Here is a 24,057-nt window from a genome sequence, read left to right on the forward strand (position 1 = left end):
ATCGCTGGGCACGCGAGCGGCCCCAATACTTACGTTAAGTTGTGTCGCCTCGCTACCTGGCAGGCATGAAACGGGATGTGATTCGCTACGCCCGCTCATGTCATGTGTGCCAAAGCATGAAGCCCCGAGGTGGACGACCACCCGGCCTCATGCAGCCTATCGACAGCCAGACTCCCTGGCAAATCACGGCATGTGACGTCATGGGACCGTATCCCACCACACCGAGCAGGAACATATTCTTGCTTGCAGTCACAGATCCCTTCAGTAAATGGGTCGAACTTTTCCCCTTGCGAAAACTGACGGCACGAGTGATCATGGATAAGTTGATCGAGGTTTTCACCAGATTTCGCTTTCCGGAGCAGTTTATAACGGACAATGCGTCCTACTTCACTGCGAAGCTTTTCGTCGACTCCTGCGCTGTGCTTGGCATTAAGCACAAGAAAACGACAACTTACCATGCTCAGTCGAACCCCACTGAACGGGTCAATCGCAACATTCAGCACATGCTTGTCCCGTTCTCTGAAAGACATGAGGACTGGGATACCTACCTTCCAGAGATCGGGTTTGCATTGCGATCGACAGTGAACCGCTCGACTGGGTAGGCGCCTTCTTCTCTCAACCTGGGGAGAGAGCTGCCGAATCCGACGGATAGAGTTCTCGCGGATCGCAGTGGAATATCGGTGGCGCCGGCAGCACGAGCTAAATACGCGATGCACCTACGTGCCAAGAGGACGGAAGCTTTACACAAAGCATGCCGTAATCTTCGCACTGCTCGGGCGCAACAGAAGGCGCAGTACAACCGCTCGCATCGGAACGTCCGCTACGCAGTGGGTAATCTGGTGCTTCGACGCCAGCACGTTCTCAGCGATTCTAGCAAACAGTTCGCTGCCTCGCTGGCGCCGAAGTGGACTGGGCCGTATCAAGTGCGAGAGAAGGTTCCCTCGCTTGTTTACCGGCTCGAGAACATGAAAGGGAAGCAGATCGGCGGGCCGGTACACGCATGCGACCTGAAACGCTACGTGCCGTGTAATGAGCAGTGGGATGAAGACCAGACCCTTCCTCAACCGCGGTCGGTGAGTGAGAGCCGCCAGAATCGAACGGCGAGCCCGCAGCCGCGCTACAACTTGCGTAGCAGGCGGAAGTGATCCAACTGCTATATTTGCGTAGCCCGATGACTGCGAGGACCATTCGTAAGTCCGGGCCGTGCTGGTGCCTTGTTAGTTCCTGCCGGGAAGCGAACGTCTAGTGACAGCAGAGCGCAGAGTATTGACGACGAGTCGTCGTTCCAGTCTTCAAGCAACCACACAGATCGCGACGGGAATGTGGCGTGAACAATTCAACGTGTTTGCATGCGGTGTACATTGACCAAAGACTTGCAAAGGCCAGTGCAGTGATTATCGTGTGCTGGGAATCGTTGATGGTGCGGACGACCATTCCAGTCGTAACGGGCGTTGTCGGTGTTCCCGGATCCGGCCAGTCATGCAGCTTATCACAATTTCGTACCGTGCAGTGGACTAATCCAATTTTTCGAAGCAGCAAACAAGGCACGGCCGTGCGAACTGCCTGCAGTACTCACTGGTACAACTGACGCACCGGCGGCGCTACGCTGGCCTTGCAGCCGCACGAACCACTACCTGGCGCCCATCAAGCGACCTCCCGACTTGTGCAGCCGACACCTGGGGTGCGGCACGGGGAGTCGCCTTCGAGCCGGGACTACGATCCGCCTCGCAAGCCCGAGCAGTGCCGCTGACTGGGCACCTTCGAGTCGGCATCAAGTATCTGCCAGCTGAGGGCTACAGCAACGCAAGCACGACGCTCAAGGCCGGCGTGTGCAACGCTGCTTTGATCGCGAACCTCGGCGGGAACTTTAGCAAACGGGCACCCGAACCCCTCGGGCGTACATACCTAGGTGCCAGCATCAACGTACGGGGGGCTTCTTAAGGGGAGGAGGATGTGGGGACACACGCGCCCATCTTCCCCCGCGCCGTCGCGTCGAGAGCCGGCATAGACAGGGGAGAAGCGCACTATGCCCTCTCCCGATTCTCCCTCGCTCTCGCGACGCGCGCGCGCCCTTCCTCCCCGACTCGCGGGCAGATAGCTGACGGGCGAGGAGGACATTCCCCTCGCCCAGGTAAAAAGGTAGATAACAGGGAGACCGTCGCTGTCTGAGGCCAGACCCCTAACCTGCCGGACTGGAGTACCTGCCGCAACCCGTGAGTGACCACGTTTGCCTGACTATCCCGGGCAACGAGGCCAGCCTATTTATTACTATTACAGAGAGGACGTCCCTTTGCCAGTGTTCTTTATTGCCTGTAGCAACAAACGTTCTTACAGTTGACGCCGCTGGTTGCCTTATTCGTTCGAACCCGATGTAGCCGCGATTCCCGCGCTGCGGGTTGGGGAGTCCTGCAGAGTATTAGCCTATAGCTTAAATTGATGCTCTTTGCAACTCTTGCTTGCGAAACCATGTGTCATGACATAATTTCTGTGGGTCGGATTTAGGCCTGGGCAAAGATACTTCGCAAATGCTTTGTGATACGATACAAGATACTACCGCAATTATATACTATACAATACTTTCCATTTGTATCTTAAGATATTTCGACACATTCGCAAGGTTCTTATTATAAATCTATGTAAGGCAGTAGGGAACACGTACGCTCAAAAATGTTTGCTTGAAAATTTCGTAACCCTGACCAACCGTGTTTCAATTGAATTAAATATCTGTTAGTCTCTCAAAATTTATCTTTTTTTTTTTTTTGCTCCAGGTATAATACTTCATTCCATAACAATTTCCTGGGGTTCCTTTAGCCGCTTAATATGAAAGCTCTTTATATGCGGCATCGTCAGCGGTTCTTGCTTGTCGCTGTTGTAATTGATGGGAGTGACTGCTCTGCTTGCTGACCATTAAAACTTCTTTCTGGGCGAGTTGGTGCATACTTGACATACAAATTGTAACAGCGCAAACACATGCAACCACAAAGTAACAAGCATGACACACAAGCGCTGACTTTCAACAAAATTTCATTGACGGAATACGGATACCTTATATAAGGGGAAAGGCAGAAGTGAAGGGGGAAGGGAGTGATACAATCGGAGAAAATGACATTGCGCATCGATGAACGAACGTGCCGGCAGACAACGGAATCAGGCGCAGGAAAACAAGAAAACTAGAAAGAAAATTGTATGTTAGTATCCATCGCCTTTTTTTCTACTGTTTTACTTTTTTCAAGTTTTTTGTAGTTTTCTTGTTTTCCTGTGCCTGATTCCGTTGTCTGCCAGCACGTTCGTTCATCGATGCACAATGTCATTTTCCCCGACTGTATCACTCCCTTCCCCCTTCACTTCCGCCTTTCCCCTTATATAAGGTATCCGTATTCCGTCTATAAAGTTTTGTTGACAGTCAGCGCTTGTGTGTCGTGCTTGTTACTTTGTGGTTGCATGTGTTTGCGCTGTTACAATTTTTATGTCAAGCTTGCTGACCAGCTACCAGATAGACTTACAAGAACACCAATAAGAAGCCTCTGCACAATCGCTCAAATACCACTAGGGAGTTTTACCCTGTCCGTAAACGTATTACCATTTATGCAATGCGAGATCACCTAGCAGGTATATAGCAGCAACAATGCTGGTAGGAACATTTCTTGTGATGCATCGCGTATACAGAGATAACATAAAGCTACAGTGACCTTTGAAATTTGACTTATCTGCTGGCGTAAAGCGTTTGTTAGCAAATTACAGCAGAGTGCTTTAACACGAACTCAAAGGGACCATGAAAATTTGTTCATCTTATAAGAATAATTGGCAACATGGCCAGCTGTACCCAAATACCTTACTTCAAAACAGTAAATGAAGTAAACTTACAATGGAGGAAAAATGACATACGAAGCATTTTTTTAACTGAACTTAATAGAAAACTCTCTTCAAGTGATACTCTTGCTTGGTTTCACTCAGTCTGTGATGAATGTTTCGCACTTCTGTGCAAATCAGCAAGCAGCCACAAATGATTTCATCTCACCTAAAGACCTTAAAAATCCTTCTGTGCCTTTGTGCTGCTGGAAAAAGTTCGCTATACGAGTTCAAGCAGGCATCTGCCGCCTCACAGGTCATCGGTGCAGGCTCCAAGCTAGCATAAGTAGGAAGGAGTGCGCTGAACACAGGGCAAAGCAACACAACCTAGAGGAAAGTCCAGGTGCCGTTGAGCAAAGTATACAAGGAGAAACGAGGCGAAGCGTTGCAGAGAAGGAAGGTACTGTATTTACTCACATAATAGGTGCACTCGCATAATAGGCGCACCCCAAGTTTGGTCACAGAAAATCAGTTTTTTTTTATTTCCGCACATAATAGGCACACCCCGAACTTGTGTGATCAGTACCGTGTTTACATGATTGCAAGTTGGCGCCCTCCTCCCCCTCCATCTCAGGTGAAACAAAAAAAAAAAACCACACGCACGCGCGCACATTCTGCAACCCAAGCTTATTAACGCATTTGCTGAACTGACTACTAGTCCTCATTAGTGTTGCTGCCGTCGCCGCTGCCGAGGACTCACAGCACGTACAACATCGCAAATACCAGTTCTTCCGTTGACCATCGTTAACTACCAATACATGCCTCCCCGAACCGCCGCGAAGCCAGCGAGCACGACGACCTAACGCAGCTGTAGAAAAAAAAAGAGAAAAATAAACCGCATCAATGAGTGAAAAATTGTTCTATCAAGTATCGATAACACCCCCCCCCCCTCTAAACTGCCGCGCGGATGTAAGCTTTTCGCTACCTTCACTGAGGCAGCTCGGAAAGCTGGGCGACTCTCGGAGGCCGGGTGACTCGACACAAGCAACAGTGCTATCGCTATTAATGCTCCACACAGGCACAGAAAAGAAGAAAAAAACGCCACATCTCGCTATTTTGCAAGCGGCATGCGGTTCGTGTGGTCGCGTGTTCCGAAATGGGGAAGTACGGGAGCTACATGGCTGCATTCAAAACTACAAGCTGTGCAATATGCACTCGAGCATGGGAATCGTGCTGCAAGCACATATTTCAGTGTCGGAGAAAGCAGCGGTCGCTACTGATGAGGCCACCAACAAGTCACCAGGTACCTTCTGCGGTGCAGAGTCTGGAAAGTTTCCACAAGTGGAGGAGCAACTCATTCAACACAGACGGGGCCTTCGACAGGACAGTTGTGCAGTGTCTCTCAACATAGTGCAGACTGAGGCGCGCAGAATTGCCAGAGCGCAGGGCATTGAAGTGAAAGATTTCAAGGCAAGCTCCGGAAGGACAACGTGCTTCATGCGACGGCATGGACTTGCCCTGAGAAGGCGCACAACGTTGTGCCAGTGCTTGCCCTCATCATATGAGGGCAAGGTACTGGAGTTTCACCGTTTTGTTATACGGCTGCGGCAGCAAAAGAACTTAATTTAGGCCCAGATTGGGAATGCAGATGAAACCCTCCTCCGTTTTTACATGCCGAGAAATATGCCTGTAAAGGAGAAAGGTGCACAAAGTGTACTTATTAGAACATCTGGTGCGGAACTTTTCGGGGGCACCTTGTAGAATGTGTAGGAGAGAAGTTGTTAGAGCTGTGCATGGATATTGCCGTGATTATGGGAGGCCTCACTTTGGTACTGCAGCCTTTGGACGTGTCCTTAAATATGCCTTTTAAGGACAATGTTTGAAGGCTGTACACTGACTGGATGGCTGGAGGACAGCATCAACTAGCTCCAGGTGGCAAAATTAAGAGGCCGCCTATGGAATTGTGCAGATGGATCGTGCAAGCCTGGCGGGAGATCACCGATGACCTCGGCAGGAAAAGTTTCATGACGACGGGAATCTCAAACACACTGGATGCGAGCGAAGACGACATGTTGTGGAGTGTGGACAATGAAGACGAGTCTCCACTCGGCGGTGATGAGTATGTTCTCACCGACTCGGACAAGGACTCGGACTCTGAATACGGGAAGGAGAGGAGCATCCATAATATGTCTTAATAAATTTTATGTGTGTGTGTGCAGTCGACGTCTCTCACCTGTTCATTAAAAGCTAAGTAGGCAGCTTTTAGTTTTCCTTTTATACTGGTGTACTGAAGGTACTGGGCAGTGGGCAAGGTGCTAGTGAATGAGAAGACGACGAAGAGTGCTTGCTTCCCCGTTTCAATATAGCGCCAGCCTGTTTAAGCCTACCTAGAACTAGTGCTGCTACGTGAACACCCCCGTTGCAGTTGGTGGAGGCGCGGGGTTTCTCTTCAACATCCTGGAACTCCGCAGTCGGACACTACCACCAGCTGTTGCAATGGATGAACCGGGACCGTCCCAGGCTGCTGCTCCCATGCACCCGGCCATCGTCTGCTCTGGCGTTATCCGCCAGCGCGATCCGGCTATATTTAGTGGCATAGACGACCACGACATGAAAGACTGGCTCGCTGAATATAACTGTGTAAGCGCCTATAATAAGTGGGATGACCGCGCCAAGCTCACTAATGAGATATTTTACTTGACTGATGCGGCCAACTTATGGTTCCGCAATCATGAAGCCGATTTTACCACCTGGTCGGCTTTCACGACAACTTTGGCAGAGGTCTTCGGCGGTCCTGCAGTTTGCCGGCTTCGCACTGAGCAGCGCTTGCGTGGTCGAGCTCAACACCAGGACGAGACCTTCACCAGTTATATTTAAGACGCGCTCTCGCTCTGCAGGCACGTCAACTCATCTATGGATGAAGCTGACAAGATTAAACACGTCATCAAAGGCATCGAAGACCATGCCTTCCGATGTTCGTCGCAAAGAGTCCCCGGATGATTGCTGAGGTCATACAGCTTTGTCAGCAGTACGACGAACTGCGCAAGCAGCGTGCAACAAGACGCGCTGCTTAGAAGGACATCGCGGATCTATCTCCATTGGATTTCGGCCACGACGCTGCCGACATCTCTGCTTTAATGCCGGAGACAAAGCAGTTCATCCGGCAGGAAGTCGCACGCCAACTCTCTGTGGCAAACAGCGCACCCGAGCCGTCGACAACCCTGGCTCCTTCGCTTCGTCACGTCATTCAGACGCAAGTTGTCGTGGCGCTGCCACCTGCCCCTCCTCCGCAGCCTGCAGTTGGACCGCTAACGTACGCTGATGCTGTCGCCCGGCTTTACGCTCCTCCGGCTCCTTATGCCTACCGGCCCACTGGCACCTTCCATGTGCCGCCGCCACCTTCGCGTCCGATTATCGTCCCTTACTCGGCCGCTGGAGCCCCTGTCGTCAACCCGTGGCGAACACTTCATAACCGGCCAATATGTTATGCCTGCCATTTTCCAGTCCACGTAGCATGATTCTGCCGCTGTCGCAGCCCCCGTTTACCTGACAGTGGGGGCGCCTCAAGCTACAGGCCTGCGCGACTTCCGCGTCAGGACCAATCTAACCTTCCTCCAGACTCATCTTACAGTCGCCTCCCCTTAGATTCGCGGCGGTCGCCTTCCCCACGTCGCCGATCCATTTCCCCGATGGTTGGCCGACCCAGCCCAGTCCGAGAGGAAAACTAACAGTCGCAGTTCCAGAGGCAAGAACTGCGTTTACTTCGAACATTTGAAGGCCTCATTCTGCACCGGCGAACGAAATTGAACTGTCCGTAGACAGCGTCGCCATACACGCACTTATCGACACCGGAGCCGCCGTTTCTATTACTAGTGAGAAGCTCTGGTGCAATTTGAACGAAGTGACCATTCCCCTTACCTCTCTTTCTCTGCGCACGGCAACTTCGCATTGCATTCAGCCTTCAGCATCGTGCAAAGCCCGGGTTGTCATTCAAAGCGTTATGCGTGTTACCGAATTTGTCGTCCTACCTTGTTCCTCACACGACGTTATTCTTGGATGGAATTTCCTATCTGTCAATCAAGCTCTTATCGACTGCGCTCGCTGCGAACTTATGTTATCAGTGCCGTGTTTTGACCCTGACGACCATTATTCTCCTAAAGTTGTTGCCGCCTCTGACATCAATATTGCACCTTTCTCCGCCGCTCTAGTTCCTGTGTTATGTAGCTTTGCTGCGAACTCATCTGTTCTGTTTACGCCGTCGGCCACTTTTGCGCCACTTGTGTGCGAATTATGTGAGAATAGCCATATCCCTGACATATGTTCAAATTTAAAGCGCGAGAATGCGAGTTGAAAAAATTTCTTAAATTCTACCCCGCATTCATGGTAAGAGTTGTAACAGCGCACCTAAGACAAGGACAACAGAAGGGGAAAAAAACGACGGCACAGCGCTGACTCTCAACTGATTTTTATCGAAGATATGTCTAACATATATATATAGGAGCCATTCGATAACCATGACATGCACAAGATACAGATATTTTTCGAGGCAGCTGTGACAAAGTGACACATAATCAAAATTGACATATGTAATGCAGTTCCTTGTCATAAAGAGTGATAGACGGTTCACTGATACACGCTTTCTCCCTAATTTTTATATTGTGAGTCTGGGCAATTTCCCTTGTCAATTGGCTTGCGTGTTTAAAAATGACACTAGTTTTTTTTTTTAATTCAGGGCAACAACTGCACGACAACTGCTCCGGGAGATGAAGTGGCGCAACCCCTTGAAGAGATAGCTCATGCTCCCGAAGTCGAACATTCACACATCGCTTCGTTTGTCCCTTGTACTCTCGACCACAAGATAATTGAATGGCATACACAACCTGCTTAGCACAATTAATGTATCTGTTCACATGTTTGACAGTGCATTTTCCCTTCACTTGCTTCCAGATGTCAGCATCTGTGTCGCTCACAATATAAAGATTAAGGACAAAGCGTGTATTAGTGAACCGTCTATCGCTCTTTACAACAGGGAAGTGCCTTACCTATATCAATTTTCATTATGTGTCACTTTGTCACAGTTGCCTCGACGCATATCTGTATCTTGTGCATGTCATGGTTATCGAATGGCTCTTTCACATATATACATATATATATACATATATACATATATATACATATATACACATATATACATATATACATATATACACATATATACATATATACATATTGACACGTGTACTTATCCTTATCGGGCGACCACGTTTCGCCGCTTAACAAATGTAATCGCACAGCGAGGGACGCGCCTGCATGTATCCGACGTTTCTGGAAAGTTATCGATGCTTCTACCCGGCTGTCTGTTGTCGCCGAACCGTGTGTTATCTGATTCCATCGCGTAACGCGAATGGTGTAGAACTTTGTGTAAGGCACGCGGGTCCGAACGATTAGTCTGGAACATTCGACGACTACTCTATAAAAGCCAACGCGCTTGACCCGCTGATCAGATTTTCGACGATCGCCGACTGTGTTCGCCGCTCTCGTTGTGCTTTAAGTGTAGCCTGTTTTGTGGGCACAGGTTCGCCCAATAAAAGCTAGTTTTGCTTTTCACAGTATTGCTACTCTGTTCTTTGACGTCACCACCACGTGACAATATATATATATATATATATGTGTGTGTGTGTGTGTGTTAGACATATCTTCAATAATATCAGTTGAGAGTCAGCGCTGTACCGTCGTTTTTCTTCTGTTGTCCTTGTCTTGGGTGCGCTGTTACAACCCTTACCATGAATCCCAACCAACTGGCCCAACTTGCCGTTCTGATGCAGTATATCCCCGCATAATAGGCGTACCCTGAACTTTGGGCCAGATTTTCTGAAAAAAGTGCGCCTATTATGCGAGTAAACACGGTATAGGCTGAGGTGCGCTGGGTTGACCTCTTTTGGAAGTTGCTACAGGTTTTGTTTGCGATAGGGTTGTGGTGGGTTCGCCTCGTGATAACATGGTTCTCGCGCGTCATACACTGTGTGTGCGAGTGAAAGCGTGAGACGGTGAGCCAATGATGGCAGCTCAATCTCACGTGCGCAACGGATGAAAGGGGGGGGGGTAGCGTGCCGTCTTCTGTCATGCGCATGGCACCGGAGAGGAGGGAGTGCTGTACTTTGGCTGTGCGTGGACGCACGGGCTTCATCTTGAAAGCTATCTGCTTTGGGGCACAGTCCAGGTAGGCCGATGGCTCGTAGCTTTGCATGCACTGTGTTCTTGTCGCTCAGTTTGCGTTGAAGCGATGGACAGCACGAAGGTCCCTTTGCTCACTGCTGCGGCCACGATTCCACATGCCAGTGTTTTGACAGCGAGCATCTGCAGTCATCGAGTGTGATGTGTTCATGTTTGCCTGTAAGTGCTGACGTCATGCTTGTCAATTTAGTTAGTCAATTTAGTTAGTAAGCGAATGAAAGAGGCGTTCTACTCCGGCAGTTTGCCGTGTATAGCGCGGCCGCGTGAGCCCCATTTGCGATGCGGACAGATTAGGTGCACCGAGGGCTGACAGCCTCGTGTGCGTTATAGCGCCCATACGCTTGCTCATCACCCGCATTCACGAAGTGAAACGTCACTGTTGCTTTTTGTTTCCTCCTCTTGTTTTCACTTCTGTCCACGGGCGATGTGCGCCACAGTGCTCCAGTAGGGTGCCCCCATGCGCTGCAGCTGGGCGCGGCGCGTCGAGGCAACCTAGCCAGCAGGATTGGTAGTGATGACGGTCACTCCGAATGTTCATCTCAACCGAAGAGCACATCTGAGACGGTTTGCCTTAAGCAGTTTTTTTTTTTTAAAAACCAAATATTCCCACGTGGTTCCTTATATGCGGGAATTCAGCTTAACTGATCTCGTCTTAATGAGAGTTCACTGTACTCATTTATTCAGATGGCTTAGTGGCAGCAGTGGCAGCTTGAGAAGTGGAGTTCAGCCAACGTTTATAGTTTCGCACGGTGATGTTGTGATAGCAGTATCTTGTATTTTAAGATACATTCTTTTGTGTATTGGAAATACATATACTGATACACGTATTGCCAAATGTATTATGATACAGAAACCAAAAATATATCTAAGGTAGTATCTAAGATACATGTATCTTCGATAGTGCCTGGCACTGGTTGGATTACATGATGCTTGAATCATAGAACGTTTTTGCATGCTCCAGAGAAAGTTGTATAATCGAGGTTACACCGTAAATTATTCAATTGTGGAATTTAACTTCTTACCAAGTGCTTGCAAATTAAACAGATGCCTAGAATGAAGCGATGAAAGCAATGGGTCAATACATACAATATTACTTGACAGACTTTATGCGTTTGCCTCTGTGCCCATGAGGTGCTCCTGACAACAAAGCCATTGTCCCCGTTGGCTCTCAGACCTTCAACATGTCATGACCCTGCACTCGCCGACATTTGCACCCACATCTGCTCACATTTGCTGCAATTCACTAATTATCATTTCTGTTCACATTCACTGGAACTACCTCACACTCAGTTGCACAAACACCATAGGGTGGCGATTTCACTTGCGATCAAAGTCACTAAGCCAACCGTGAGTCTACACAGCTAGTCAAAGTGCATGTGAGTTGAAGTCAATGCCAGGGAATCGGAGCTCATATGCACCTGGATGACTTCGAATAAGTCTGAATCATGTCATTACATACGTTTTTGTGTTAGTGAGATTACATGCAAAACCCAGCCCACATGACTAAGAGCCTGTGCATTCATCCTTTAATTAAATAAATACTGTTGCCTTAAGCTAGTGATTCTGAGTACGAGTCTGAACAGGTTGGATTTTCTGATTCAGTAAATCTGCCAATAAATCTCTGAGCAGCATTGAATTTGAGACTATTCTGAGAGAGTCAAGTGATTCTGTGAATCTGAGTGAGACCGAATACAGTAGAATATGGATGATGCAAATATCTCAGCGCGGTGCAAAAGATTGTCATCACCTGGAAATTTGTATCAACCAAGAATACAAAAAAGCTGTAAACTGCTGACATGGTCAACATTATCAATTTTAATTCTTTTTAATTTGGCAATTCTACGACCTTCCTTTATTGTATGGCAAAATATTACAAAATATTCAACATAATTAGAAAAAATTTCACTTTTTTACTGTGTTGTCTGCAATATAACGAAGAAAATTGGACTTTGAGAGGAGCTGTTTCTCCGCCGAATGCGCGGCTTTCCGTTGATGCAGAGCCGTCATTGCCGATAAACATGATATCGGAGGTTCAGATAGCCACAGTGCCGTACTTTTCCATGCAGGAAAAACTGTGCGAAATGAGAAAACTAGCACTGCAATTCGTTATTGTGTGTGGTGTTACTATGGCATGCAGCAGGGAGTGCTCCTATTGGCAGATTTCAATTACTGGCACGATTCTTTCCCATGCGTTTGAAAACAGCAAGGTGCACACCTTGCCTGCCCCAAGGTCGACATTTCAAGATCTGCCTGGTTATCTCAACTTTCTTTTGTTTCTGTTTCTAGTGGCTGCCTGACGGTAATAAGGACATGGTTTGTGAAAGATAAAGGAACTTGTTTACTTTGCAGTGATGAAGCTACTTTGTATTGTGTGATCTGATAAGTGCAAAGGTAGAAACATTTCAAATTGTCATCGGGCGCCAAAGATGATGGAAGGCATGGAATACAGAAATAAGACTACCCATGGAAGCGAATCAACTGATCTTTCTCATGCAGCGGGTTCGCGTGTCATGGCCAGTTGCGAGGTGTTTGAAAATCAATGAGATGTTGCAGGATACCACTAAAGAAAGTCAACGATTGCACAGAAATGAAAAAAGAAGGAGAAAAAAGATAACACTAGCTTTATTTTTTTGGAGGCCGGCGTGGAGTCCTCGAGGAGTGACAACAGGAATGCGACTGCTGCGGCCACCCTGTCAGCTGCCAGTGCCTGGCGCAACCACCAAACGAACGCGTCTTATGGCACCTTGGTAATTTGTTTTAACTGCTGTGGCGTGAAAAATGGTTCGCAACATATGAAATTTAGCGCAACGAAATGACCTAGGGTTGAGGCTTTGAAAAATTTGCATCATCCCGAAATTCGTATCAGGTGAGATTCTACTTTTAGTGAGAGTATGCAGTCCCACCTTGCAAAGTGTGACGGTGAGTGAGTTCTGTGTAACAAATGCCAAGTCTCAGAGGCCCTACTTCACATCCAGACTGTTGGATAACACCAGATGGCACATTTTCGCGCTCTCGTCTACTTGCACTCGCATTCATAATCATGTATACCGACATTCGGTCAAATTCACGTATGCTCACATATTCATGTGTACACATTCATACTCATGTTCGCTCACTCACACTAAAGCCCAGGAAGTTAGTGTGCCGAGCTATGCTGAAATAAAACCTCGGCCATTCTTTGCACAATATATGTGGTTTGTAATAGCGTAAGCCCATACCTTGAAGCCATCCCCAACATTGCCAAGAACATTCTCGACAGGCACGGGAGTGTTGTCAAAGTAGACGGAGGCCGTGTTGGAGGCCTTGATGCCCATTTTCTTCTCTGGAGGTCCCGAGGTGACTCCTCCAAAAGAGCGCTCCACAATGAAGGCAGTCATGCGATCGCGCACCTCCCCGGAGTCCAGCTTCACAGGAGTCTGTGGACACACAAGGCGCCTATTAAACCGGAACATGGAGTGAACATGGGAAGTGTAACATGCAGCACTGACAAACCAGGTTGTTCACCCAGTAATAATAAAACGATCCCTTGGCGATGAATAATCCTGCAGTAAAGAGTATGAAATTAATTTTGACCACCTGGGTTTCTTGTGTACACCTATATTGAAAAAACATCAAATGGCACATATTGCTTCAGAGCCCATGAGGGGCCATCACACCGACGCACCTTTTCTAGAGCTGGTAAACTGCATGGTTTGCAAGATTCAATTGAGTCCACAGTGTGGTAGTACCGCAGCACTGGCCACTGTTACATTTCGGCCGAGCAGGGCTCCGAGCCGAGGCAAGAACACGACGCCGAACGACGTTACTTTATTCCGGCATTGCTGCTGCCGGTTGGTACAAAAAGCACTACGGCGTGGCTGCGCTGTCCTTTTTACCAGCCTCGCCTTCACAAAGGGAGAGGGAAACAACCCTCCTCACGAGCAGAACCATGCGCGACAGCACCTTATCTCGCTGACAGGCTCGCCGGGCTTCGGCACTTGGTGTAGGCAGACGCATGCGCGTGAGCGCAACAGCTCCTCCCCACGGAAGAAGATTGTGGGGGGGGGGAAGGGGTTCCCAGAAGGTCCACACTGCAACACAAATGCACTTCCGAATGTTTGTCGAAGTTTGACAGAAGAAGACATTCGGTTTTCCCTTGAAGCAGTTGAAGCGGGCGAAGTGCCGGACGCCACTTCGCCCGGGCGCCAGGACCCCTGGTGATTCCAAAGTTGCCCCTTTGCCAAATTGGGCACATTCTTGACAGATGAGCCCTTGGAGACGTGGTTCTGGAGTCTTGAGCTACTGTTCGGTAGATGGATCGGGAAACCGGTTCTCAGGTGACTGCAGACGTGAAAGGGTTGCTCGTGGAGGCGTCCATGGACAAGCTCCTGGGCATAGGCAAGAAGGCAAGCCCCCGCAAGCACCACAACAACCGCCGGGTGTGGCCCGGCCCGACCCCGATACGCAGAGGCTTTTGGAACCTTTCTAAAAGGAACAGAACTGATGACCAGCGAGGAACCTCGACAGAACCAGGCCGGCTAATGAATTCAGAATGAATGCTTTGCTGCATTACTGCCGAGTGACGCCGAGTTAGAGAAGGCCCTGCTCAGGCCATCTGCATTTGCATGCAGAGATCCCTTCTTGTGTTTAACCGTGAACGCGTACGGTTGCAAACTTAGGCTCCAACGTAGTAATCTACCGTTTTTGTTCGACATTTGTTGAAGCCATGTGAGCGGCCTATGATCTGTAATAAAAATGAATTCTGAACCTGACGAGTAACACGAGAGCTCCTCTAAAGCCCACACTAGGCACGCGCATTCTTTTTCTATGGTACTGTAGGCTTGTTCGCGAGCGGTCAACTTTCGGCTCACGTACAGAATCGGATGTTCGTATCCGTGCTCGTTTTCCTGGCTTAATACTACACCCACCCCTTTTTCGCTGGCGTCACATTGCACAAGAAAGGGCCTTGAGTAGTCCGGGCTTGCGAGGATTGGCTTTTCTGCAAGTGCAGCTTTCAAAGAAGCAAATGCAGTCTGTTTGGCTTCGTCCCATTCTACCCGAGTACACCAACGTCGCCAAGAACCAGCGAGGTAGCCGCAGGCTGCAAGGACTGCCCCCGGAGCACGGACTTTTGCCTGAGACGACCAGGAAGATTGCCACCAAGTCCACCCCAATGGCAGCCCCAGTGTCCCCAATCGTGCTGCAGCAGCCCAGGGAGCCTCCGACGTTCCGCGGTTCAACGTTCGAGGACCCGGAAAGCTGGCTTGAGACATACGAGAGGGCCGCTGCTTTTAACAACTGGAACAGCGACGACAAACTGCGACATGTCTTCTTCGCATAGGAAGACGCTGCCAGGACGTGGTTCGAGAACCGAGAAGCCACCTTAACGACCTGGGAGCTGTTCTGAAGCGCCTTCTTGCAGACAATCGCAAGCGTCGTACGCCGAGAACGAGCCTAAGCGCTGTTAGAAACCTGGGTGCAGCTAACTAATGAAACAGCAGTGATCTTTACAGAAGAAATGAACCGCCTATTACGCCATGCCGACCCGGAAATGTCCGAGGAGAAGAAAGTCCGCCTACTGATGCGTGGTGTAAAGGAGGAACTTTTCGCCGGAATGGTACGAAGCCCACCGAAGACCGTCGACGAGTTTCTTCACGAGACCACTAGCATCGAAAAGACACTGGAAATGCGGAACCGGCAATTCAACCGCCGCACAAACTCGACAAACTACGCCGCAGTTGCATCACTGGCCACCGAAGACCTGCGCGAGACTATCCGAGTGGTCGTGCGGGAGGAACTACAGAAGCTGTTGCCTTCATCACAGCCTCAAGTGGCTTCGATTGCCGAAGCCGCACGTGAGGAGCTCCAGCAACAACTCGGAGTACGCCCTGAATCGCCACAGCTTCAGCCGCAAGCAATGACTTACGCCGCTGTAGCCCGCTGTCACGTTTCCCCTCCGCGCCCACGGCAGGGCCCAGTGACGACACAGTTCCGTCGTCCACCACCACCCCCGCCGCCAGCACGCCAAGCCGTCACCTCACGCGGCGTTCCAAGACTGACGTTTGGCACGCCCCCGACCACCGCCCGCTTTGCTATCACTGCGGAGAAGCCGGGCACATCTACCGCCGATGCCCATACCGGGAGCCCATACTACCTGGCCGCCACTCAGTGGAGCCCTCGACGACCGTCCCGTTCGCCGTCACCAGGTCGCTACCTGTCGCCACAGCGCCGACCATACACCGGCCCAGCCTGGGGCCGCTCTGTGAGCCCATATCCGGAAAACTAAAAGCAGCAACTGATGGAGGTGCGGTTGCTGTTCGTCGAACTGACGAAGATCCTCTGCCGCCGACGAAGACGAAGAGACCATCTCGACGACATAATCACACGCCGCCGACCCGACGAAGTCAGGAAGCCAAGACTGTACCGACGAAAGACGTAATGACTACGCGACGTTCCAGCTTCAGTTCAACACGACGCAGCCGTGATCCAACGCCGAGACCTAACTGCAACGCCAGACAAAGAACCACCGACCTCGACGTGCTTCTCGAAGGCCACGCAGTCACCGCTTTAGTGGACACAGGAGCCGATTGCTCCGTCATGAGCGGACCCATCGCCACGCAGTTGAAGAAAGTTAAAACTGCATGGGAAGTCCCTCAAATTCGAACCGCTGGAGGACACCTCGTCACGCCGACTGGAATCTGCACGGCAAGAATAACGATTCATGACAGGACTTACCCTGCTACATTCGTTATCCTCCAACAGTGTTCACGAGACGTCATTCTCGGTATGGACTTCCTGAACCAACACGGCGCAATCATTGACCTCAAGTCGAAGTCAATAACGCTGTCTGAAGATAAAGCGATACCGCCGGAGAGCTGCTATAGACACCAGGCCTTGAGTGTGCTCGAAGATCAAGTGAGCATCCCGCCGCGCTCCAGCATTATTATTTCCGTCGGCACCGAAACACCCGCTGACGTAGAAGGCGTCATCGAGGGCGACCAACATCTACTGCTCGACCGTGAAATTTGCGTCGCAAGAGGGATCGCTCGACTCCACGGAGGGCAAGTGGAAGTTATGCTAACCAACTTCAGCCAAGAGTTCAAGCACATCAAGAAGGGCACGACAATCGCATATATCGAGGAAATTGACGAAACCAGCAATGCCTTCGTCCTCTCGGATTCAGTCGCATCTACCCCGATGAGCATGACTCCCGAACCAGATTACGACATTAATCCAATTCTCCCTATGATTAAGCAACAGCAGCTCAAAAGTCTGCTCCGACGCTACAAAGGCTGCTTTTCGACGTCATCGAGGATTCGACAAACACCAGTCGCCAAGCATCGCAGAATCACCGAGGAGTGCGCTCGACCACTCCGCCAGAGCCCTTACCGAGTTTCACCGCGAGAACGTGAAGCTATAAGAGATCAAGTTGACGAAATGCTGCGCGACGACATCATCCAGCCGTCGAAAAGCCCGTGGGCATCCCCTGTTGTCCTGGTAAAGAGAAAGGACGGGACACTACGTTTCTGCGTCGATTATCGTCGTCTGAACAAGATCACGAAGAAGGACGTATACCCCCTCCCACGGATAGACGACGCATTGGATCGGCTCTGCAACGCTAAATACATCTCCTCGATGGACCTCAGGTCTGGCTATTAGCAAATAGAAGTCGACGAAAGAGATCGCAAAAAGACCGCCTTCATCACCCCAGACGGCCTCTACGAGTTCAAGGTTATGCCATTTAGACTGTGCTCGGCGCCTGCAACGTTCCAGCGCGTGATGGACACTGTTTTAGCAGGATTGAAGTGGCAGACCTGTCTCGTTTACTTGGATGACGTCGTTGTCTTCGCCGGAAATTTCGACGATCACCTTAGGCGGCTTGCAACTGTACTCGAGGCCATGAAGTCATCAGGGCTCACTGTGAAGCCAGAGAAGTGCCGCTTCGCTTACGATGAGCTTCTGTTCCTAGGCCACGTCATCAGCAAGTCTGGAGTCCACCCCGACCAGCAGAAGACAGCTGCCATAGCAAAGTTCCCACAGCCCATCGACAAGAAGGCAGTGCGTAGATTTCTTGGCATGTGTGCCTACTACAGGCGATTTGTCAAGGACTTTTCACGCATCGCTGAGCCGCTGACACAGCTAACTAAATGTGGCGTCGAGTTCAAGTGGGAAACGCCGCAGGCCGACGCATTTCAAGAACTCAAACGACGCATGCAGTCCCCGCCCGTACTTGCGCACTTCGACGAGCACGCCGATACCGAAATCCACACTGACGCCAGTAGCCTAGGCCTCGGTGCCGTCCTAGTCCAGAGAAAAGATGGACATGAACACGTGATAGCTTACGCTAGCCGGTCGTTGTAAAAAGCGGAAGGCAGTTATTCTACAACCGAAAAGGAATGCCTCGCCATCGTTTGGGCTACAGCGAAATTTCGCCCTTACCTATATGGCAGGCCATTCAAAGTCGTCAGCGACCATCACGCCTTGTGTTGGCTAGCGAACTTAAAGGATCCCTCAGGACGGCTGGCGCGGTAGAGCCTCAGACTGCAAGAATATGAACTCAAGGTAATATACAAGACCGGAAGAAAACACTCCGACGCCGACTGCTTATCGCGCGCCCCCATCGATCCGCCGCCGCAAGACGACGAGGATGACGACGCCTTCCTTGGTATAATAAGCGCGGAAGACTTCACTAAACAGCAACGAGCAGACCAGGAGCTAAAAGGCCTCGTCGAGTATTCGAAATGGAGCACCGACGTTGTCCCTAGGGCATTTAAGCGCGGGTTGTCTTCGTTCACGCTACAAAACAACCTGCTCGTGAAGAAGAACTTCTCACCAGTCCGCGCCAGCTACTTTCTTGTTGTACCGTCAGCGCTGCGTCCAGAAGTACTGCACGCCCTACATGACGATCCGACCGCTGGGCACCTTGGTTTCTTCCGGACGCTATCGAGCATACAAGAAAGGTATTACTGGCCGCATCTAACCGCCGATGTCGCCCGTTATGTCAGGACATGCCGAGACTGTCAGCGACGCAAGACACCACCGACAAGGCCAGCGGGATTACTGCAGCCGATCAAGCCTCCTTACCGTCCTTTTCAGCAGATCGGAATGGACTTGTTGGGGCCGTTTCCGACGTCAATATCCGGGAATAAGTGGATCGTCGTGGCGACGGACTATCTCACCCGCTTCGCTGAAACTAAAGCTCTACCAAAAGGCAGCGCAGCCGAAGTGGTGAAATTTTTCGTCGAGAACATCCTGCTGCGACATGGTGCCCCAGAAGTCCTCATCACCGACAGAGGAACGGCTTTTACAGCACAGCTCACCCAAGCCATTCTGCAATATAGCCAGAAAAGCCACAGGAGGACAACTGCCTACCATCCGGAATCGAATGGTCTCACGGAGCGCCTGAACAAGACCCTCGCCGACATGCTAGCGATGTACGTCGACGTTGAGCACAAGACGTGGGACGCGGTCTTGCCGTATGTAACATTCGCCTAAAACACGGCGGTGCAAGAAACAACACAAATCACGCCGTTCAAGTTGGTTTACGGCAGGAACCCGACGACGACGCTCGACGCCATGCTGCCCCACGTCACTGACGAGGAGAATCTTGACGCCGCTACCTATCTCCAGCGTGCCGACAGCCGACACTACAACCTGCGACGACGCTTCTTCGAGTACCAGCCAGGCGACAGTGTTTGGGTATGCACCCCGATACGCCAACGAGGACTGAGTGAAAAACTATTGCGACGCTATTTCGGACCCTACAAAGTCATACAACGTATTGGCGCACTGGACTGTGAGGTCGTGCCAGACGGAATTTGGCATTCACAGCGGCGCCGCGCACGATCTGAAGTGGTCCACGTGGTGCGTCTTAAATCCTTTTACGGACGCTGACGACCTTTCCTTATTTTGTTGTTTACTTTGCTACGAGTGCTTCTTTATTTCTTTCGTTTCTTTGCAGCATCGGGTCGATGCTTTTTAGGAGGGTGCATTGGCACGTGTACTTATATATATCAGGCGACCACGTTTCGCCGCCTAAACAAATGTTATCCCACAGCGCGGGACGCGCCTGAATGTACCGAAGTTTCTGGAAAGTTATCGATGCTTATGTCCGCTGTCTGTTGTCGCCGAACCTTGTGTTATCTGATTTCATCGCGTGACGCGAATGGTGTAGAACTTTGTGGAAGGCACGCGGGTCCCAACGATTAGTCTGGAACATTCGATGACTGCTGTATAAAAGCCGACGCACTGTACCCGCTGATCAGATTTTCGAGGACCACCGACAGTGTTCGCCGCTATCGTTGTACTATAAGTGTAGCCTGTATTTGTGGGCACAGGTTCGCCCAATAAAAGTTAGTTTTTTCTTTCACAGTATTGCTACTGTGTTCTTCAACGTCACCACCACGTGACAATATTGACACATGCCATGGCATATAAGTCATCCACTGTGGCACATACACGCTTGAGGGGTTGGAAGAAGAGGAGAAGGTTCTCGTTGTGTGTTTTCCGATAATGACAGGGACTCTTCGCTGTCTGTTGTTTTGCCCGTGACATTACTGGTGGAAGTGCTTGGTAAATGCACCTTTGCCCCCAAGTTTCCACCGTCACTTCTAGCACTTTAGAGACAGCCACAGCTCCCACAGCAAGAAGCAGCAGTCCCCTGCAAGGACTACCACCCGAATTCAGTCCTTTGTCACTGGAAATAAGGATGTCAACGACCGCAATATACCAGGCGAGCCAAACTTAGAATGCACAGTCTGGGGGTGTTTTCTTTAAGAGTCCACCTAGTAGACTGCCCATTTCGGCCACTCGTCTCCTCCTCTCTCGTACAATTGCATCCAATCAGCAGCGGTCAGAATGGACAGTCCACTATGTGGACTCCTACACAATACCCCCCCAGCTCCCCCGCACATTTTTCATGCACCACAGACACCCAGACCGTCCCACGGAGACACTTTTGAGGATGTTGTAGACTGGCTGTACCGCTTCGATCGGTTTGCCAGCATCGACGAGTGGGACGATTTTCGCAAGCTGCGGAGAGTTTACTTCGCGTTTGAAGACTCGGCAAAGACGTGGTATGAGAACCATGAGAGTTCCTTTGTGACATGGCTAGAGTTTAGTCAACAGCTCTGCAATGCATACCGCAACACCGGAAGGAGAGAGCTGGACAAGCCATCTCTTCTAGGAACCACCAGCCAAACGAGAGGGTCTCGATGTTTTTCGAGGATATGTTTTATCTTTTCAGGCTCGCAGATCCTGCAATGCCCAAGGAAAAGAAGGTTTGACACTTAATGCATGTAGCCAAGGAACAGCTCTTCACCGGACTCATATGCAATCCACCAACAACCATGGCAGACTTCGTGAGTGAGGCAACGGCTATGGAGCGTACTCTTCAGCAGCAGTCATCAAAGTAGAAATGCCTTGATGTCGCAGCTACTGCATGCTCTAGTGGGTTGGACGGCAAGAAGCAGGGCCTCGCAAACTTCATACGAAGTGTAGAGCATGACGAACTGCAGCAACTCAAAGCAGTGGGACCACAACCACCTGTGACAGCACTTGCGGACGTCATCTGGAGTAAAATCAGACAGCTGGTGCAACCACTCGCACCACCAGGACCTGAGGTCCACGTCCTAATATATACGGCGGCATTGAGGGCTCGTGCGCCGCACATCCTGTCATGCGGACAGTGAACGAGGCTACACCTCTTTTCCCGGACACCCCTTCGCATCCACTACCAGACTCAAGGTACTCGAACGTAGCTACGTATCTACCACTTGGCTCAAGACAGATCGCTAATACAGTGTTTTAGTTTGGCGTTTTCATGCTTCGCTCAGAAGCTGAGCGGAGTAGAAGCATGAACGCGCATGGACGCTCTGCTTAGCCGCAAGCACGCTAGCGGAGCGACAAACACGGTCCGCTTACAAGCTGCCTGAGCAGACACTCGCTGCCGTCTTTCACTAGTGAGGGTGGTCGATGCGCGCACCCTCTCGCAGGTGCATCGAGGCACCTCGCTTGCCTCGCTCTTTTTCCAGGGTGGCTTTCCCCAGTAATATGTTCTCGACCATGTCATGCACTTCAACCATGCAGCGCAAGCCACAAGAGTGATTTCGCATGGACGAAGATTTATGTTTGCTACAAGAAGTTGCAAGTGCTGACCCATTTGAATACCCCACAGCGTGAGAGGATTTGCATTGGCTAGCAATGGCGCTGGAAAGGAATGCATTTGATGTGGAAAGCAAGCTCATAGGGTATCAAGTGGCGTTCTTGAAGATGGCACTTTATTTCCCACTGGATGGAATGGACTGGTAACACATTACAAGGGCATTTTTAGAAGCTTCACGGGCAAATAAGTTATATATATATTCGTTTTACTTTATAAAAGTAATCAATCTGTTTTTATTTTGTTTCATTACCGTGAATTTGGCCAGAAGGCACTGCAACTACGAAAGGTCCGCTCTGCTCCGCTAAACGTATAACTAAAAAGTGAAAATTTCCCGGTGCTCCGCTGTGGTTTAGCGGGGCAACTTGGAGCAGATCGAACCGCAAAAATGCTCAGTTAACAATCTAATAAGGCACGCGTATGGAGCTCGTCGGATAACCGTCCACTCTGCTACCACTGTGGCAAAGTGAGTCAGGTGTACTGCGACTGCCAGTACCGTCAGCTAGGTCTCCGTGGCTTCCACCCTGGCGCGCTGTACCCCCGCTACAGTGAGCATCCCCGAGAAATCGAAGCGCATCTGACGGGCCAGCACAATCCTTTTCAGTGCCGCCAATCGCGATCACCATCCCTTCATCGGTCTGCGCTGCCTAGCTTGCTCTCGTCGTTTTCCGCTCCCTGAGGAACCAATCACCTCGACTTCTGGGGATGAAGTCGCTTTCCAAAGAACGTTTAAAGAACCTCCCTTGACGCAGCGACCCGACAAGAACCGTTCCGATTTTTCTTTATTTTCAGACACTTACAAGATTGCTTCTGCCGACATCGCCATATTTGTTGGTAATAATGCTGTCACTGCCCTCATCGACACCGGTGCCAATTATTCAGTTATGAGCGGCGCACTGGCTTCTAAATTGACGAAAGTCACCGCACCAGGGCAAGAGCGCATGGCAGATGGCCATCTGGTGATGCCAAGTGTAATGTGCATGGCATGTATTCGAATCCGTGCGTCTATGTTCGTGGGGTCTTTCCTCGTATTACCTGTGTACTCCTGCCTAATAATCCTTAGAACAGACTTCCTTCGTGAATACGGTGCCATCATTAACCTACATGAGTAGCTGGTGTCGTTCGAGGAACCCTTTCCTCCTGAAGCTGACAACACCCAATTACCAAAGACAGCACTATACGTGTCCGATGAATCTGTGATTCTGCCAAAGCAGCCTCTTTGTTGGTGTGGAATGTGAACAGGACGTCCTCAATGTTGTAATTGCGGAAGCAAATTTGTCTTTCCTTCTTGCATGCCAAATCTGCATTGCCCGAGGCATTATTCAACCTAGAAACAAACAGGCTCACCTGCTGGTCACGAACTTCAGCGAGGAATATTGTCATGTTACAAGAAACACCGCCATTGCACACTTTCACGAAATTGCCGACCTCCATGGTCCGCCAATATTCACTGCTCTTTCGGCGTGTGACCATTCTGCCACGGCATTCACGAGCCCTCTGAATGTAAACCCGAGCCTACCATCACAGCAATGAGAAAAACCTTCCGGATGCACTCAGTTTTTTCAAGATTGTTTCTCTACAACGACGAAGGTTAACCAGACATTGCTTGCTCAGCATAGCATCATTACCAAACCTACCGAAAGGCCCGTTCGACAACATGCCTATAGGGTGTTACAAACAGAACAACACACTATACATCACTAAGTTCAGCAGATGCTTACAGAGAACGTCATCCAGCCATCAACCAGTCCTTGGGCTTTGCCAGTTGTGTTAGTAAAGAAAAAAGATGGTACCTTACACTGTAGCATCGATTATTGAAAATTGAATAAGACCATGAAGAAAGATGTTTATCCTCTGCCCCGAATAGATGACTCATTGGATCGTATACGCAACGC

General features: G+C 50.1%; 1 protein-coding gene across 8 annotated transcripts in view; it reads right to left on the reverse strand.

The window, feature by feature from the left end:
* LOC142573293 (very long-chain specific acyl-CoA dehydrogenase, mitochondrial-like) overlaps positions 1–24,057 on the reverse strand; it is a 291,200-nt gene that overhangs the window by 76,014 nt on the left and 191,129 nt on the right. For all 8 annotated transcript variants that reach the window (XM_075682933.1, XM_075682934.1, XM_075682931.1 and 5 more), the window contains one exon: positions 13,242–13,439. In XM_075682933.1, the coding sequence (XP_075539048.1) occupies positions 13,242–13,439 (198 nt within the window). The remainder of the gene's footprint in view (positions 1–13,241; positions 13,440–24,057) is intronic.

Source organism: Dermacentor variabilis, chromosome 2 (assembly GCF_050947875.1).
Source record: "Dermacentor variabilis isolate Ectoservices chromosome 2, ASM5094787v1, whole genome shotgun sequence".
Lineage (NCBI taxonomy): Eukaryota > Metazoa > Arthropoda > Arachnida > Ixodida > Ixodidae > Dermacentor > Dermacentor variabilis.